Below are 16,378 nucleotides of genomic sequence, written 5' to 3'. Positions count from 1 at the left end.
TTTAGTCATGGATTTTTAAAAAAACCTGAGCAAGCCATATCATATTATTAAATATTGTTTTGAAAAAAGCTGTTTTTTTAACTCAGAATTTAAAGCTTGCATTATACTACTCCAGCCAAATGGTGTACTATCCAAAAATATAGCATCCATTGCTATACATTTACAAACTATTTGTCTGAGGACTGAATCATTTGGCCTATAGATTTTTCATTATTTAGTAGCAACAGTGTGGCGGGTTCAGCCAGTGCCCACTGTGTGGCAGATCTGGGGTTCGAGCCCTACTTGGGGTGCCTTGTGATGGACTTTCATCCCGTCCTGGGTGTGTCCCCTCTCTCTTCGCCCTTGTGCTTTGTGTTGCCGGGTAAGGCTCTGGCTTGCCGCAACCCTGCTCGGCACAAGCGGTTATTGACAACGGATGGATGGATAGTCACAACAGTCCTAAGGTGTTTTAGTAAGGTACACACACTGTGTGCTAAGTTAGAAGGGCAATATCATTAACAATCAGGCTCTAAATCTCAAGGAAAGAGCAATGAGAGGGGGATGAACTTTGCTAAATGGTACTTGTTGCTCAATCATCAGAAGATAAGATTTCACACAGTCCCTGCATCATTTCAGCTGTTCTTCCCTGTTTTCAAAGTCCATCTGAGCAGCAGGAGTGGCAAAGATCATGAGAGCTGACAACGTCTACTCTTAAAATGTACCGTGAAAGCAGCACAAATGTGTCATGGCAGTGTTTTACCTAACAAATACCTCCAGCCATCCCAAATGGCATTTTAACCGCTTCATTACCTGTTCGGATCAAATGAAGTTTAATACTTCTTTCTAAACCCCATACACACATAATAGTCTCATATTCTCAGGCATATAGACATGGAAAAGTTTCAGGCATGGACTGGGAACCAAGAACAGACTCTTACTGCATTTACAGCCCTATTGATTTATAAACATGAGAAGCTTTTGCTGTGAATTGATGCTGCTTTTAAGGAAAAGACATTATTTAATATGGTACCACTGTAATTTTACAGCCACTTGTTTAAGAGTCAGATTTAGTTGGGTGACTCCAGCTTCTGTTAAAGGTGAGTGAGATTTCACTGCAGACCCTTAAGTGTGCTCCGACACCAGTAAAGCTGAAGTGCAGTGGGGACCTCTGGAGGGTAGGTGGTCCCCCAGACGTGAGCACTAGAAATCTTGCACTACAGCCTCCATAGCCAATGTGGCCATGACCAGGGGCCACATTATTGACTCCACCAGCCTGTAGTTGTCAATTAAAGTCCATAGACTGTGCCAGAGAAGTGACACACAACTCCAGCAGGGGTAGGATGATTAACACTGGCACTTCACTGAGTGAGGGGGGTTCACACAGATTCATGAGTTCAGCAATAATGAATGAATGAGCTTTATTGCCAAGTATGTTTCCACATACAAGGAATTCGTTTTGGTGACAGAAACTTCCACAGCACAGACAGAATGGCAGTGACAAGACACAGATAATAAAGTAGAGTGGGCTAATAAAAAGATAAAAATATATATAGAGTATAAAGTAGACAATATACAAAATAGACACTAGACATGTTTGTACAGGTATGTTATATACAATGCAAGGGAAAGTAAATAAGAGATATGATGTGAAAAATACATATACAGTGCAGTGAAAAAGTATTTGCCCCCTTCCTGATTTTTTTTTTTTTTTTGCGTATTTCTCACAGTTAATGACTGAGATCATCAGACAAATTTTAATATTACAGAAAGATAACCTGAGTAAATATAAAGTGCAATTTTTAAATTATGATTTCATTTATTAATGAAAAAAGCTCTCAAAACCTACCTGGCCCTATGTGAAAAAGTAATTGCCCCTTAAACTTAATAACTGGTTGTGCCACCATTGGCAGCAACAACTGCAATCAAGCGTTTGCGATAACTGGCAATGAGTCTTTCACATCGCTGTGGAGGAATTTTGGCCCACTCTTCTTTGCAGAATTGTTTTAATTCAGCCACACTGGAGGGTTTTTGAGCATGAACGGTCTGTTTAAGGTCATGCCACAGCATCTCAATCGGATTTAAGTCCGGACTTTGACTAGGCCACTCCAAAACCTTAATTTTGTTTTTTTTGAGCCATTCAGAGGTGGACTTGATGGTGTGTTTCGGATTATTGTCCTGCTGCATAATCCAAGTGCGCCTGAGCTTGAGGTCATGAACTGATGGCCGAACATTCTCCTTCAGGTTTTTCTGGTAGAGCACAGAATTCATGGTTCCATCAATTATGGCAAGTCATTCAGCTCCTGAAGCTGCAAAGCAGCCCAAGACCATCACACTACCACCACCATATTTGACTGTTGGTATCATGTTCTTTTTGTGAAATGTTGTGTTACTTATACACCAGATGTAACGGGACGCACACCTTCCAGTAAGTTCAACTTTTGTCTCATCAGTCCACAGAATATTTGCCCAAAAGTCTTGGGGATAATCAAGATGTTTTTTGGCAAATGTGAGACGAGCCTTTGTGTTCTTTTTAGTCAGCAGTGGCTTTCGCCTTGGAACTCTTCCATGGATGCCATTTTTGCCCAGTCTTTTTCTTATTGTTGAATCATGAACACTGACGTTAACTGAGGCAAGTGAGGCCTGCAGTTCTTTAGATGTTGTTCTGGGTTCTTTTATGAGCTCCTGGATGAGCCGTCGTTGTGCTCTTGGAGTAATTTTGGTAGGCCGGCCACTCCTGGGAAGGTTCACCACTGTTCCAAGTTTTCTCCATTTGTGGACAATGGCTCTCACCGTGGTTTGCTGGAGTCCCAAACCCTTAGAAATGGCTTTGTAACCCTTTTTAGACTGATACATATCAATTACTTTGTTTCTCATCTGTTTTTGAATTTCTTTAGATCATGGCATGATGTGTTGGTTTTTGAGATGTGCTTCACTTTGTCAGACAGGTTCTGTTTAAATGATTTCTTGATTCAACAGGTCTGGCAGTAATCAGGTCTGGGTGTGGCAAGTGAAATTTAACTCAGCTTTCCAAAAAATGTGGTTAATCACAGTTCATCCATAATTTAACGGGGGGGGGGGGGGGGGCTTTTTAAAGAGATGTACATCGCTTTGGAAAAAAGCATCTGCTCAGTATCAGTACATCTTGTGATTATCAGTACTGTTGAATACAAGGGACAAAAGGAAATGTTTACATGATCCTATCGGTCTGGTGGATGCGATCAGATTTATTCACATTCAGAGAACATCTGATTTATGTACATTAGGAAGCGTTGCTGATAATTATAAACAAGTCTTGGTGTTTTCTTAATGCCTTATTCTACTTTTTGAGGTTTAGGGCAATTAGAAATACACACACACATTTTCTGAACCGCTTGTCCCATGCGGGGTCACAGAGCCTACCCGGCAACACAGGGCGTAAGGCCGGAGGGGGAGGGGACACACCTAGGACGGGACGCCAGTCCGTCACAAGGCACCCCAAGTGGGACTCAAACCTCAGACCCACTAGAGAGTATAACCCGGTCCAACCCACTGCACCACCGCACCCCCCGCAATTAGAAATAGTTGAGTTTATTGTTAATAAGTATCAAATACATTTTTTTCCTATTATATTCCTCATATTGAGTTGGGGTCGGTAAATAGGCATTGCCTTTTCCTGAGATTCTGTCACTATGCTATCTACAGTCATTCAGTGCTTTCAAAAGCAGAAAGCAGAGGACATTGTGCTCAGTCTGCTTGTGCTTCTTTGCTCTTGAAACCCGCACAACTGGCTTGCCAGTATTGCCCATGTGGCTTATAAGTGGCCATAGAGCAAATCAAAGTGAAACCCAAGTGACATCTGCATGGGAGTCCAGGCCACTAAGTCCATGTACCATGGTAGTTACAAATCGAGATATGGGAATTGAGGTGTGTTGTGAAGGAGGCCTCTCCACTGGGGATCGTGGTTAAGAAGCTGTCAATGTCTTTTAAACCTCTTGTTCCCTGTTTTCAGTGCCTACAGCACCCCCTCAGAATGTGGAAGCCAAAGCCCTGAACTCCACCACAGTGAAATTCACATGGAACCCTCCACCACAACAGTTCATCAACGGCATCAACCAGGGGTATAAGGTAGGCTTCAAAGACTTTGTCTTTTTTCTTGAAATAATTTTTCACTGTGTGAGCATGACTGCATGAGATTGATTATTATTGTATTCACTTTTTAACTCTTACTCGTCTAGCTTCCAATTTTAAAAAACCTTCAGTCTTTCAAGCTTATGCAGTTGCGAAGGATAAGCTGCAAGATGTCTTTGGAACCATTTTATTAAGTATGTTTACCAAAAATGAGATTTGATTATACCTAGAGATTTGAAACCCAATCAAAAGAAAAGAGTTACACAGCATTCCCTCGATTTACAAAATTAATCAGTTCCTGAAAATAGTGCTGATGCTGAAATTTCAGATACCGCAAGAATATTTTCTGTCATTTTACATAGGAAAAATAATAACGCTGTCAGGATCGCGGACAGGAGACAGGAGGTAGGGTTTGGACCAAAGTGCGGGTGCTGCTGTTTTGGTGCCAAAACATGGGAACAATTAGAGACTGAGATCGGGGACAGGCAAGGATCTGCCGAGGTACGAACGTCGTTTCAGGGGCGAAGCAATACTCGGGAAACTGGTGAACAATACGAGGTCAGAAAGCCAGGAGAAGCAGGAGCGTTGAACAGGGAATAAGGTACTGGGAAACAAAACGTTGAATGCATAAGCCAACAGATGGGCGTTGTAGATTCCACGCCCATTGCCATGACAGTGGTGCCTTTATACCGGGCTGTGCTAATTGGCAACAGGTGCTGTCGCTGAGCCTGTGGGTGTGGGCATGACAAGCACATTTCTAGCTGGGGTGGCTCGTGGTTGGAGTTGCTGCCTTTAGACCCAAGGATTGCAGGTTTGAGTCTGACCTCCAGCTGTAGTAGTACCCTTGGGCAAAGTACTTACACTGAATTGCACCAGTAAGATTACCCAGCTGTATGAAAGGGTAAGTAATTGCAAGTAGCTTACTGTTGTAAATCGGTTTGGAGAAATGTATCTGCTAAATTAACAAATGTAAATGCAGCCCATCCCAATATCCTAACCAAATATCACTAAAACATTAGAAAACAGCTTTATAGTTATCAACGCATATTTTCAGCACAATAAAACAGCTCACCATTATCAAGCACTCAGTGAGGTCATTACTGAATACAGACGGTCCCCAGCTTACGATGGGGTTACGTTCCGATAAACCCATCGTAAGTTGAAAATATCGTAACTCGAAAATTCATTTAATACACCTAACCTACCGAACATCATAGCCTAGCATATGTGTGATGATCCTTAAGGGCTTGCTGCCTTCATGCTGGGCAATTATCTTGAGCTTTTCCTCAAGAGTAATTGCCTTCCTCTTCTCCTTCTCACCAGTAGCAGGAGATCCAGATAGACATTTCGTAGACATGATGAATGCACAAAATACAACGTACATGCGGGAGGGTATCCAAAAACATGCTGGCAACACAGAGCACTGCAGAGTATCAGATGTATACACTAGTGACCGCGTGGCAGACTGAGAGATGCGGATTGCTGCCGCTGACCAGCTGCCCAGCATCACGAGACAGTATCGCACCGCATATCACTTGCCCGAGAAAAATTAAAAATTCAAATTCAAGGTACGGTTACTACTAAATGTGTATCGCTATCACACCATCGTAAAGTCAAAAAATTGTAAGTCCGACCATCATAACTCGGGGACTGTTTGTATGTTCTTAGGTAGTACATTTCAATTCAATTTATTTTTATAGAGCGCTCTTCTCACGCAGTGACACAGAGCACTTTAACACAGGCATAAAGCAAGAAAAACAGGTACAAACAAAGAAGACAGTTGACTAATGGCTACCGTAATGAAGAACTTATTCTAGAGCTATAAGTATACCTACTAGTCACCGGGGAAAGGAACAAAAACTCCCAACTGAAGGTTGAGGGAGGAAAAAAAAAAACCTCTGGGGGTCTACAGGCCAGTGGTTGCCCACCCCTCCTGGGTATTCTAGAAAGTAACAATTGTAAGCCAGTGTTTAACAAGTAATAATGATGAATTCAGAATTGAAATGTTTTTTTCTTATATTCACTAGACAGCACTGAAAATTCAATAATGAAATTTCTGTTTTAAAAACGAGGTAATTTACTCTAATGAATTGTTACTGTACTCACCGAGTAAAGAGAATAACAGTTAATTGTGATATGTGGTGGGTGGTGGTGATGGGGGGCGTGGCGGTTATTCTTGCACAGCCACTGCCCAAATGCATGGAAACAAAGCAATCATGAGACTAGAAGCCAACAGGAAACACCTGATGGTACACTAGCAGCAACTATAGTACATTAATGCACTTCCCCTTCACTTGTACTTCATTCATGTGGCGCACAACTTTCTAATTTTCTTAGACTCACTTCGGATAAATTCCATTATGCTGTTTTTTTTGTTTTGTAGATCAAAAATTGGGTATCAAAAGCTAATAGCTGTTATATCGCATTTCAGATAAAGAAAGTCTATAAATCATGAGATATTTGTGATGAACTGCCAAAATGGCAGTACCCAAGAGTCAGGCATGCTTTTTCATAAAGTCAGGAGAGAATGTTTTTCCATGCTTAAAGCAAAAACCTCGCCTTGCGGTGTGCTTCTTTTCATGATCCAGCTTTATCAAGCACACCACTCTCTCTGGCAGATCCTGGTTTGGCTGGAACAGTCACCAGAGGCAGTGACCGTGGTGACTATAACCCCTGACTTCCATGGTGCACGCCACTCAGGTTCTGTGGGTGGCCTGAGGAAGTTTACACGATACCTGACATCAGTGCTGTGCTTCACCACACCGGGGGATGGTCCCCGGAGTCCTCCGCAGCTGGTGCAGACACACGAGGACAGTGAGTCTCACAGGCTTCAGCCATTTTCACTGCAAAGTGCTCCTGATTTGATGGATGGTTCTGTGTCTCTGCCTTTTACTGAGCGTAGTGCTGGAGTAATGTAGTGTTACAGAGTTATTTTATATTATTAGTAAAATGTATTCTCATGAAACATACTGAGGGGGTGCGGTGGCGCAGTGGGTTGGACCGCAGTCCTGCTCTCCGGTGGGTCTGGGGTTCGAGTCCCGCTTGGGGTGCCTTGCGACGGACTGGCGTCCCGTCCTGGGTGTGTCCCCTGCCCCTCCGGCCTTACGCCCTGTGTTGCCGGGTAGGCTCCGGTTCCCCCGTGACCCTGTATGGGACAAGCGGTTCTGAAAATGTGTGTGTGTGTGTGTGTGAAACATACTGTAGCGCACTGTGTTCCGAGTTCAGATAGTGCGAAGAAGGATGCACAGGCAGTGTTCACCACAAACGTTTATTAGAACACCAGCACACAAAGAAAATAATGTTCTCGGGCCGAGGGCACCTTTTTCTCAAGGGCCTACTCCTCAAGCCAGCCTTCCCAGCCTGTTTAGCACCCCTCAGACTTTTCCCCCTTCCCACTGGCAAACATAGTCACCCCCTTATATTCCCCATAAGTCCCCCCAGTGGTTGAATACTTAATTCCATTTTTCCCATAATTCAACTATTTACAGTAAACACATTTTCCTGCTCAAACTCATGGTAACACAGGTTTTTGCAATAGAATTCACCTCTATGAATCAAAGTGCACAGTAACAAAACTGTGGTGCTGCCGCTGAGTTACGAATAACTGGATAAATAGCTTTTCTGCTGCAGCTATTTGTATTACAGAATTGTTGAAATGCAGAGGCTGAGTTGCACAGAGCACCACTACTGATTATAAAAAAAAAATTCTAAAATGGCCATGAATTATTATTCAGATCATGTGTAAAGACATTCCTATGATGCTGTGTAGCTGGAAGGTCAATGAAACCAGCATAAATTTATGGAAAAATAATGTAACTCTTTATCTGTCAAGAAATATTAAAATGCACAAATAAGAAAAAAAATGCAGGATAATGTATATATATTTAAAAATATGAAGACTTGGCTGGTCAAGTCATATTATTACTACTGTAATGTGCACCGTTTCTGAGAGGATTTTTGCATTAACTTGTTTTTCCAGCATGAAAAAAATCTTGAGTGAATAAGAATTGGAAAACAGAATTTCTGGTTTGTGTTGTTTATATTGTATGATTGTGTTTGCTGTAACCTAAACTTTCTATTTATGTGAAGCAGTTTTTTTCTGTTAGGGATAGCAAATTCAGGTACTAATCATGTGCGGGAGAAGTTGTACAGTTTGAATAACAGATTGTGATAACAGATGTAAGAGACTTAAGAAATACCTTATTTGCAGCCAGTTCTTGATGACTTATCCAAATCCACAGATTATGTAAGATCTAAAAATACAAGGAGATCCAGGTGAAGGATGACTGACACTTTTTCTTTCCTCTGCACACAAGTGACATCAATCTCTCCATTACAGTTCAAATGTTCTGACCGTGACCGTATTTTTTCCATGTGCCATATTTTTCTCACCGAGTTGCCAGGACACTCACCACCAATTCTCACTGTTTTTGCCTAATATTTTAGTGGAAATTTGCCAGTAATCTGTAGTCTGACGTAATCTGCATTACAGTTATAAGATGACATCCTGAGAAATAGTGCTGTGTTTCCAGATCCAGGCCCAGTGGGCCATCTCAGTTTTACCGAGATCCTCGACACATCCCTCCGGGTGAGCTGGCAGGAGCCCACTGAGAAGAACGGCATTGTTGTAGGTATGGCCCCTGCTGTCTCCTCCCAGTGCATGATGGGTCCTGGCACTCACCATCTGCAAATACAGTGCCTTATCAGAGTGATGCATACAGCAGCAGATCATTTCATTGTTTCATATGTTTGTCCTCAGGTCCATTCAGAACTGCCAACTGTATGCTCCACATGACCTTACGGTGCATATTATTGCTTTTCGTATCAGCCTAATTAGTGTGTCTGCTTTACAGTCTCATTAAAAGTGTAGCTTTTTACACATCTTCCCCTATTGTCCTTGTCAGAATGATTCATTATATGTCAAGCTTTTTTCCCTCACACAAAGGGTAAATCGCCCCCATCCAGCTCTGACCTGGCACTGTTTTGCACATATAGGTACCTTTCTGGAAACACGCTCCGTATTAATTTAGCATATATTTTAAGCTACGACAGCTCTTTCAATGGTTGCCCTTCCGTCAGTTGCTTCACTGGCTGTCTGCACAAAAGCCATTAAGCAGCATTATTATTTGAGCTCTGCAGGCAGACACGCACCTCTCTGTGTTGCACCACGGTGCTTTTAAAGGATAGGTTTGGGAAAATGAGGCGTGTCAAAAGCGTGTTACACATGCAGTGTGCAGTTTTCCTACAAGCTGCTGTAAGGAAACAATTAATCAGACACGTTATCTATGGGAAAAGTTGCAGTGCACGCAATTTAGTCCAAGGTACGTTGTGAACATGTGTTTCCTGAGCAGACAGAAGAGGCAACGGCAAATATTTAGCACTGTACTAGCTCAGCATATAAAAGTAGGCTGTAGGTGCGATTGGTGCAACCCCAGATTGCAACCAACTGTGGTTGGATTCTTCTGAACAGTGCACTAAGCAACTCCCTTGTGTGCAAACTGTGATGTATGAGCCACTTGATATAGGAGGACAGTGCGAGATTGAAAACAGTGCTGACCACAGGAGAATATTCTCCTGATAAACAACGAATTATGCAAAATCTCTGGTCGGCTATTAGTCTCAGTTAGATGCAGGTTAAACCAAAGAGTCTGAGTTCACCGACGGACATGAGAATCGCACTTCAGCTTCCTATACTCCTCTCAGTACACCTGTCTTAAGGCAATGGACAGCTCACTGTCCAAGGTTAAGATTACCCGTCCAAGTCCAAGAAGGGATCCTGCTGTTTACCTTGGGTAGTAGGTACTGTGCTGTAGAGCCCTTGAGCAAAACATAAGCAGAAGTGCCCCAGTAAAATACAAGTAACACCTCTAGCTGTATAAATATTCACAGTTGTATGGTGTCCGCTAAGCAATGCGATAACAAGCGCATTTTTAAGTAAGCAATTTACTTAGCTCATGGTTTTGAGGCTGCTGTTGTAAACCTGCTCAGCTGCTGGTGACTGTGGTCCTGCAGGCTACCAGGTTTCCTGGGAGGTCCAGGGGAAGAACTACACCCGGGTGACACGCACGCTGCCCAATACCACCCTGGAATACAAAGTGACCGGTCTCACCTCCCTGACCACCTATGTGTTAGAGGTAGCTGCTGCAACAGGAGCAGGATTGGGGGCCATCACATCCTCCACCATCTCCTCTGGGGTACCACCAGGTCAGTTTCCCCTTCCCTAGTCATGCCCTGTTGCCACCTACCCTCATTTGCCTACTCCCACCTCCCTTCTGTGCTCCACTGTACCTCCCATCCAAGTTGCTTTGACTGACTGCTGACAACCAGGCGCACCAGTTGGACAATGTCAGCTTCCCAATGCATCTATTTAGCTCCCTCTGTTCCACCTCATCTGAATAACCAAGGCAACCAGGGTATTCTTTTAGCACAGGTTTGATCTCCACTGCATGAACAATAGAGAGTTCTGCTGCATCCCCAAGAATTTCCCACATTGCTTAAGTGCATGTAGGTGGGTGTGAATTTGGTGAGCAGCGGTCCTCAGCTTTGCCCCTCACATTAGCATAAGTATGAATAATGATTTCTCAGGATGCCACCATCTTCACGGCAGCTGATAGGTTGCTGCTTCTGCAAAGTCTTGAATCAAGGGAAAAAAAAGAAGAAGAAGCTTTCGTTTAAATTTGCTTGGGGACAAAGTGTTAGTAACTGAAGAAATGACAAATACAGCAATGACTAAAAGCCAGAAAGGAGCTAGGCTTCGAGATAATCTGGTAGTAATGTTTTTTTTTTGCCAGTGCACAAATTATCTGACATTATTTAGTTTACTTGGAAAAATGATTTAGTCAGCAGTCACAATTAATAAGGTTTTTTCCAATTAGTGGTAAGCATATGGATTGTGTTGACTGAGTTTATTCACATCACTTCCCCATTTTCATTGTCTTTGAATTCAGAACTTCCAGGGCCTCCATCAAACCTTGTTATTTCCAAAATAAGCCCGCGTTCCGTCACGCTGAAGTTCCGTGCTGGGGATGATGGGAAGACCACCATTTCTAAGTGGATTGTGGAGGGGCAGGTAGGTGAGAGTCAGCAGAAAAACAACAAGTTGTGGAAATACACTTAATTTCTTGGCAAGCATTTATCACACTGGAGTTCCTTGGACATAAAATACTTGTCTCCTGTTTGATCTTGTTCTGCTTCTCTTTTTCCTTGTTTGTTGGGTCTTGTGGACTGAGCCACAGGGCAGTTCAAAATGTTGCTCTGAGTCCCTTTTATGAAGCTCACTGTTCTTAATCATTAATATACCAAGCATGAATTTGAATTGTTGTATAGCTGGAAGGGACTTATCAGTGTGCTTGTAATGGCCTGCCGAAACTAACAGATTTTCCATTTGTTCAGACTTCTGCTTCCTCTGTCTACTGCAGTTAAACCAAATGGTAACTAACCTAGCTAATAATGCTAAAGAAACGTTACATGAATTTGGTCTGTAACCTTTAGGAACAAGATCACGAATAGTTACCCTCTTTCCATTTTTAATCTGTTTTCTTTGACACTGAAACAGTCCTTTGGCTTAGATTTGAATATAAAGGAAAGCAGAACTACCAGGGCCAGCTAGTAGTGTAGTGTTTAATGCTGGCGACTTTGGACCCAATAATCACAGGTCTGAATCTGAGCTCTGGCTGTAGTACCCTTGAGCAGGTTACTTACCTTGAAATTGCTCTTTTAAATTTGCACAGCTGTATAAATGGTTAAATAATTGTCCAAAGGTTAACACTGTAAGGTGCTTTGTCGAAAAGGATCAGATAAATAAATAAATAAATAAATAAATAAGTAATAGATAAATAAATGCACGTTACACAAGCCTGTTCAAACAGTGAAATGAAACTCACTGGACTTGGTGGTTAGAATTCAAACAACTAAATGGCATTTATATATGAAAAAAGAAGCTGTCATTTTAGCACTTTGTGCCATTATTTGAATACACATTACAGGACATGTGGAAATGGGTACAACTAGATATATGTCCTTAATGCTTCTTCCTGAGTGTCTCAGCACCATATTGCTTACTGCTGTGAAATTTCAGGTTAAAAGACTGCATCAGTTTATTTAATTGCTGTCATATTTTTTCTCAGATAGCAGCACAGTTTACTTGGTAACATTGCGCTTTTTTTGAGAACCATATTTGCAGGCAGTTTGCTCAGTCTGATAACCATACACTCCCCCCTCCCCCACTCAAGGTCGAACACTTGAATTCATGCATTCTTGCTGGATTTGGGTCACCGTGGAAATGAAAAGCTACGAATGCCAGTAGAGGTGTGAGCTGTCTCCCTAATTTATGGATTGTTTATCTCAAAACAACAAGGACACAGATAACCCTTCAGAAGTTACTGAGCTTGGGGCGAGCTGCAGACAGTATCCTCATTTGGATGCTCTGAAGCTGTCTTCTGTGTGTCTTAATTCAGCACAGTTGTCTCAGGATGCACAAGAAAAGAGTGTGCGCTTCTCACAGTTCAGTTATCTTCAGGAAAAGAGCACATAGACTATTGTCTTTTATTCCCCAGAGCATAGGATCAGCAAGATCATGATAAAAAGAATTAAACTTGCGCAGTCGTGTCCTCGGAACATGAAGCAAGGCTGAACTGTGTGTTTCTCTGTGTGCTTATGAGTCTACCTTTACATTTATTCATTTAGCTGACACTTTTCTCCAAACTAACTTACAATTATTTATCCAAAATGCTGGGCAATTTTTTACTGGAGCAATTTAGGGTGAGCGCCTTACTCAAGGATACCACAGCAGTGGGTGAGATTCGAAATGGCAGCCTTCAGGTCCAAAGACAGCAGCTCTAACTGGTACGCTACCAGTTGTAAAAAAATGCTCTGCATTTAAAGGTTGTAATTTCAATGGGGGGCTCGACCATACCAACTTTGGTGGATATATTAAACTGTTCCCTCCCAGCAGCCCACGACTCAGTGCTGGAGGGTTTGGGAGCAAGTCCCAGTGAAAGTCTTTGCTTCAGCATGGCAGCCACTACACACAGCCACAATTATTGCCGCTCCCATATTCATCATGTTCTCAGACACTTTTACCCAGTGCATCACTTGTCATCATGCTAAGCAATGGGTTGTGAGAGTTTCACACGCTCCTACCATCCTGTGTATCTCCGGGGTTTATGGAACAAGGAAATGCTTTACGAGGTCAGACATCACCCCCCCTCCCCCTTCCACCACCCAGTGCCACCCAGCCTTCGTGCCTAGGGCTTTCACTCACACCATCTGGTTGCAACCAGGCCTATATCTCAAGTTGGTCATCTGCAGAGAATTCCCAAAAATTAGCAGATGTGTACAAGATATTGTGTAGAATGTGGTGTAAATGCAGTCATTTGTAAGTGTAAGGGCTTGTGTGCCTTTTATAGGTGTCAGACTGTGTACCGAAAAAGCTTTAGATGCTCTCACACTATGGCTAGTGTGTTGCATTTGTTCATTTTAATTTTTGTCACTTGTATTCGGCAGTGTTGTCATCATTCAGCTAAAGGAACCCTTTTCTACTTGTTCCCTGAACCATGCACACAGATGGGCTTGCTGTAATTACTGACAGGAGAAAAACATTTTTCTTGTTTTTCAGAGCAAGATTATCAGACTTTCAGTCTCTAAATTAGTATGCAGGCACTTTGTGTTCCATTCCTTGAGTCTGAGGTGATGTGTAGAATTGCGTTTCCTTAGCTAACAAGAGCAGTCCTTATACCTTCTACCTCTGAATGAGCTGGCTCTTGACCCAGCGTTTTTCCTGGAAGGTGTGTTCTTGACTAATTGGAGAAAATAATATTCTATGTGAATAAATGTAAGTGTAATGTATTGGGTAATGCCTAGAGAGCTGGCATGCACTCTATATCATCTTCCTTTCACTAAGCATCAGTGTTACCCTTCTAGATGTCAGGGCCAATGTCCTACCAGGTAGGAGCTGTTCCACTCACTGCCTACCTGCCCTACAGGTGAGCAGCATTGGCGATGACGAGGACTGGAGAGTGCTGTACGAAAGGGAGAACGAACCCAACGCCCAGGTCTTAGAGGTCCCCAACCTCATCCCCTTCACCCAGTACAGGTGAGTGCCATTCCTGCCGTGTTGATGGCCCCCATGACTCCTGTTCTCCTGCCCTTGTTTTGCTGACTTGCAGCAATTGTTTAAATCTCTAGCCCTGCTGCCCTGACAAATGGCCAAATGCCGTGGAACCAATTGCCCCGCTGTTTATTACCCATCAGAAATTAAATAAGGTTGCATTTCAGACTATTGCATAACTGCTGGCTGGGTGTTTATATGCCTTTATAAGTCTTAACATTAAATATCCTGACTGGAAGAAGTTGCCAGTCAGTTACTTGATAAATTCAGGCCATTAGTAAGTACTTACAGGAATAAAAGCACATTATGTCCAGTGATGTTCTCATATTTATTAATACCCTATTGAAAGCATATGGCATATATTACAGAGCTGCAGGACATTTGTGCAGTGAACCTGTGGGTTCGGTTTAACAACTGGAAACGGGCTTTTTATGGCACAAAGTAAAGCTTTTTTGTCTATTTCTTTTTGTTCCTGTAGCATGTCTAATATGCCGTTAAATTAAAACATGATGAATTCCACTGATGCTAAGCTCTCTTGTCCTCAGACAGACATACTTCTCAGTGATACAGGCCAGTTGCATTCTGAGGAACTGCCAAGTGACACATACTGACTGTGACTGTTTGTGTACCAGGTTCCGCTTGCTGCAGGTGAACATTGTGGGCCCCAGCCCGGCAAGCCAACCCTCTCGTGTGATCCAGACATTGCAGGCACCCCCTGATGTTGCCCCCAGCAGTGTGACTGTGCGCACGGCCAGCGAAACAAGTCTTTGGCTGAGATGGATGGTAAGATGCCCCCGTCCACCATGATCATGCCCAAACCCTAGCATACCCACGTAAAGGCTCTGCTGCATCCTGTCACGGCACAGTGGGCACCAATGTCATGTTTTTGTCATGACGTTATATTATGTTCATTGTTAGTTCAAGTTTCACTCCAAAGTAAGCCATAAGCCACTGTGGAAAGATGGAGTGCTATTGTAAATGATGAAACGGTTATTTGTGCTTCCATTTTTTCTCTCCCAATGTGAAAACATACTGCAAGCATATTCCCACTGTGTGGCAAAAGACTGAGAAGTGTCTCATTTTGAATATGATGAAAAAGTCAAACTTTGAGCCAAACAGATAATGACCATCATTAGTGAAGAGCGGCATTGCCATGTTTTACCCCACATGCCTTTTTGTTTCTATGATAATGAGCTTTGCATGAAAGGCAAAGCTTATAAGAAATCTTAGACCTTACCCAGTCAAGCTTTCTGTAATTCTTTTTAAATATCGCTTTATAATGCAGTCTCTGTAATGAGAAGATTGCTGCAAAAGGCTAAATCTCAAAGTCCAGTTCTGGGCGAGTATCACACCTGACAAGCATGAATCATCATGTTTGTATAACATGTGACACGTGCATGTTACCAACTGTAGACTGTTTAAGATCGCCTGTCCATGCCTACAGGGAATAAATAATTCTCATGTGTTACTCTCACGGCTGGAATTGGACTTCTGTGTGTGAAACCCTTTATTTTTGAAATCTGAAGTGAGGGACTTGACATGTCCTGCCATTCTGAAATCTCAGTTATTGAACTGCAAGCATAACTGCAGGGTGCATAGTTGGTCTTTGAGAGGGCTGGGCAATGAAAAAAGGTTAAGGTTTGTCACTATAGACAGAGGGAAGGGACAGGACTGAAAACTAGTTCTGACATAATCATTAATGATTTTAATGAGATCACTCACATTTTCCTACAGAAATAGTTCTTGCAGTGTAGGCCAGTATGTAGAGTGTAGAGTGTGTTCTTGTGCATCTCCGAGTTGCCCTGAGTCAGGGCTGAAGTGGGTGCATGCAGGAGAGGCACACCAGGTTGAAGGGTGCAGTCTGAATGGACGTCTAATGAGAGTGGCCTGATTGCCTCCGTACTTGTTCCAATCCACCCGTCCTGTCCCCTCCCAGCCACTACCAGACTCGGAGTACAACGGCAACCCGGAGACTGTGGGCTACCGTGTGCGGCTGCAGCGAGCGGACCTGCTCGGCGAGCCACAGACTTACCTGGTGAATGATCGCTTGGAGCGAGAGCTCACCCTGGACAGTCTGGAGGAGTGGACCGAGTATCAGCTGCAGATTCAGGCCTTCAACTCCGTTGGGGCAGGGCCCTGGAGCGAGGTTGTGCGAGGCCGCACGCGGGAGTCAGGTGGGTTCCT

General features: G+C 43.0%; 1 protein-coding gene across 2 annotated transcripts in view; it reads left to right on the top strand.

Annotated features, from left to right (window-relative positions):
* LOC108922541 (protein sidekick-1-like) overlaps positions 1 to 16,378 on the top strand; it is a 376,626-nt gene that overhangs the window by 309,961 nt on the left and 50,287 nt on the right. For both annotated transcript variants that reach the window (XM_018732731.2, XM_029250679.1), the window contains 8 exons: positions 3,968 to 4,083; positions 6,705 to 6,900; positions 8,619 to 8,717; positions 10,099 to 10,290; positions 11,034 to 11,155; positions 14,070 to 14,179; positions 14,827 to 14,977; positions 16,131 to 16,368. In XM_018732731.2, the coding sequence (XP_018588247.2) occupies positions 3,968 to 4,083; positions 6,705 to 6,900; positions 8,619 to 8,717; positions 10,099 to 10,290; positions 11,034 to 11,155; positions 14,070 to 14,179; positions 14,827 to 14,977; positions 16,131 to 16,368 (1,224 nt within the window). The remainder of the gene's footprint in view (positions 1 to 3,967; positions 4,084 to 6,704; positions 6,901 to 8,618; positions 8,718 to 10,098; positions 10,291 to 11,033; positions 11,156 to 14,069; positions 14,180 to 14,826; positions 14,978 to 16,130; positions 16,369 to 16,378) is intronic.

The sequence above is a fragment of the Scleropages formosus genome, chromosome 3 (genome assembly GCF_900964775.1).
Source record: "Scleropages formosus chromosome 3, fSclFor1.1, whole genome shotgun sequence".
In the NCBI taxonomy this organism is placed as follows: Eukaryota; Metazoa; Chordata; class Actinopteri; order Osteoglossiformes; family Osteoglossidae; genus Scleropages; species Scleropages formosus.
Note: the sequence above shows the minus strand (reverse complement) of the source record. Positions and strands in the feature narration are given on the sequence as shown.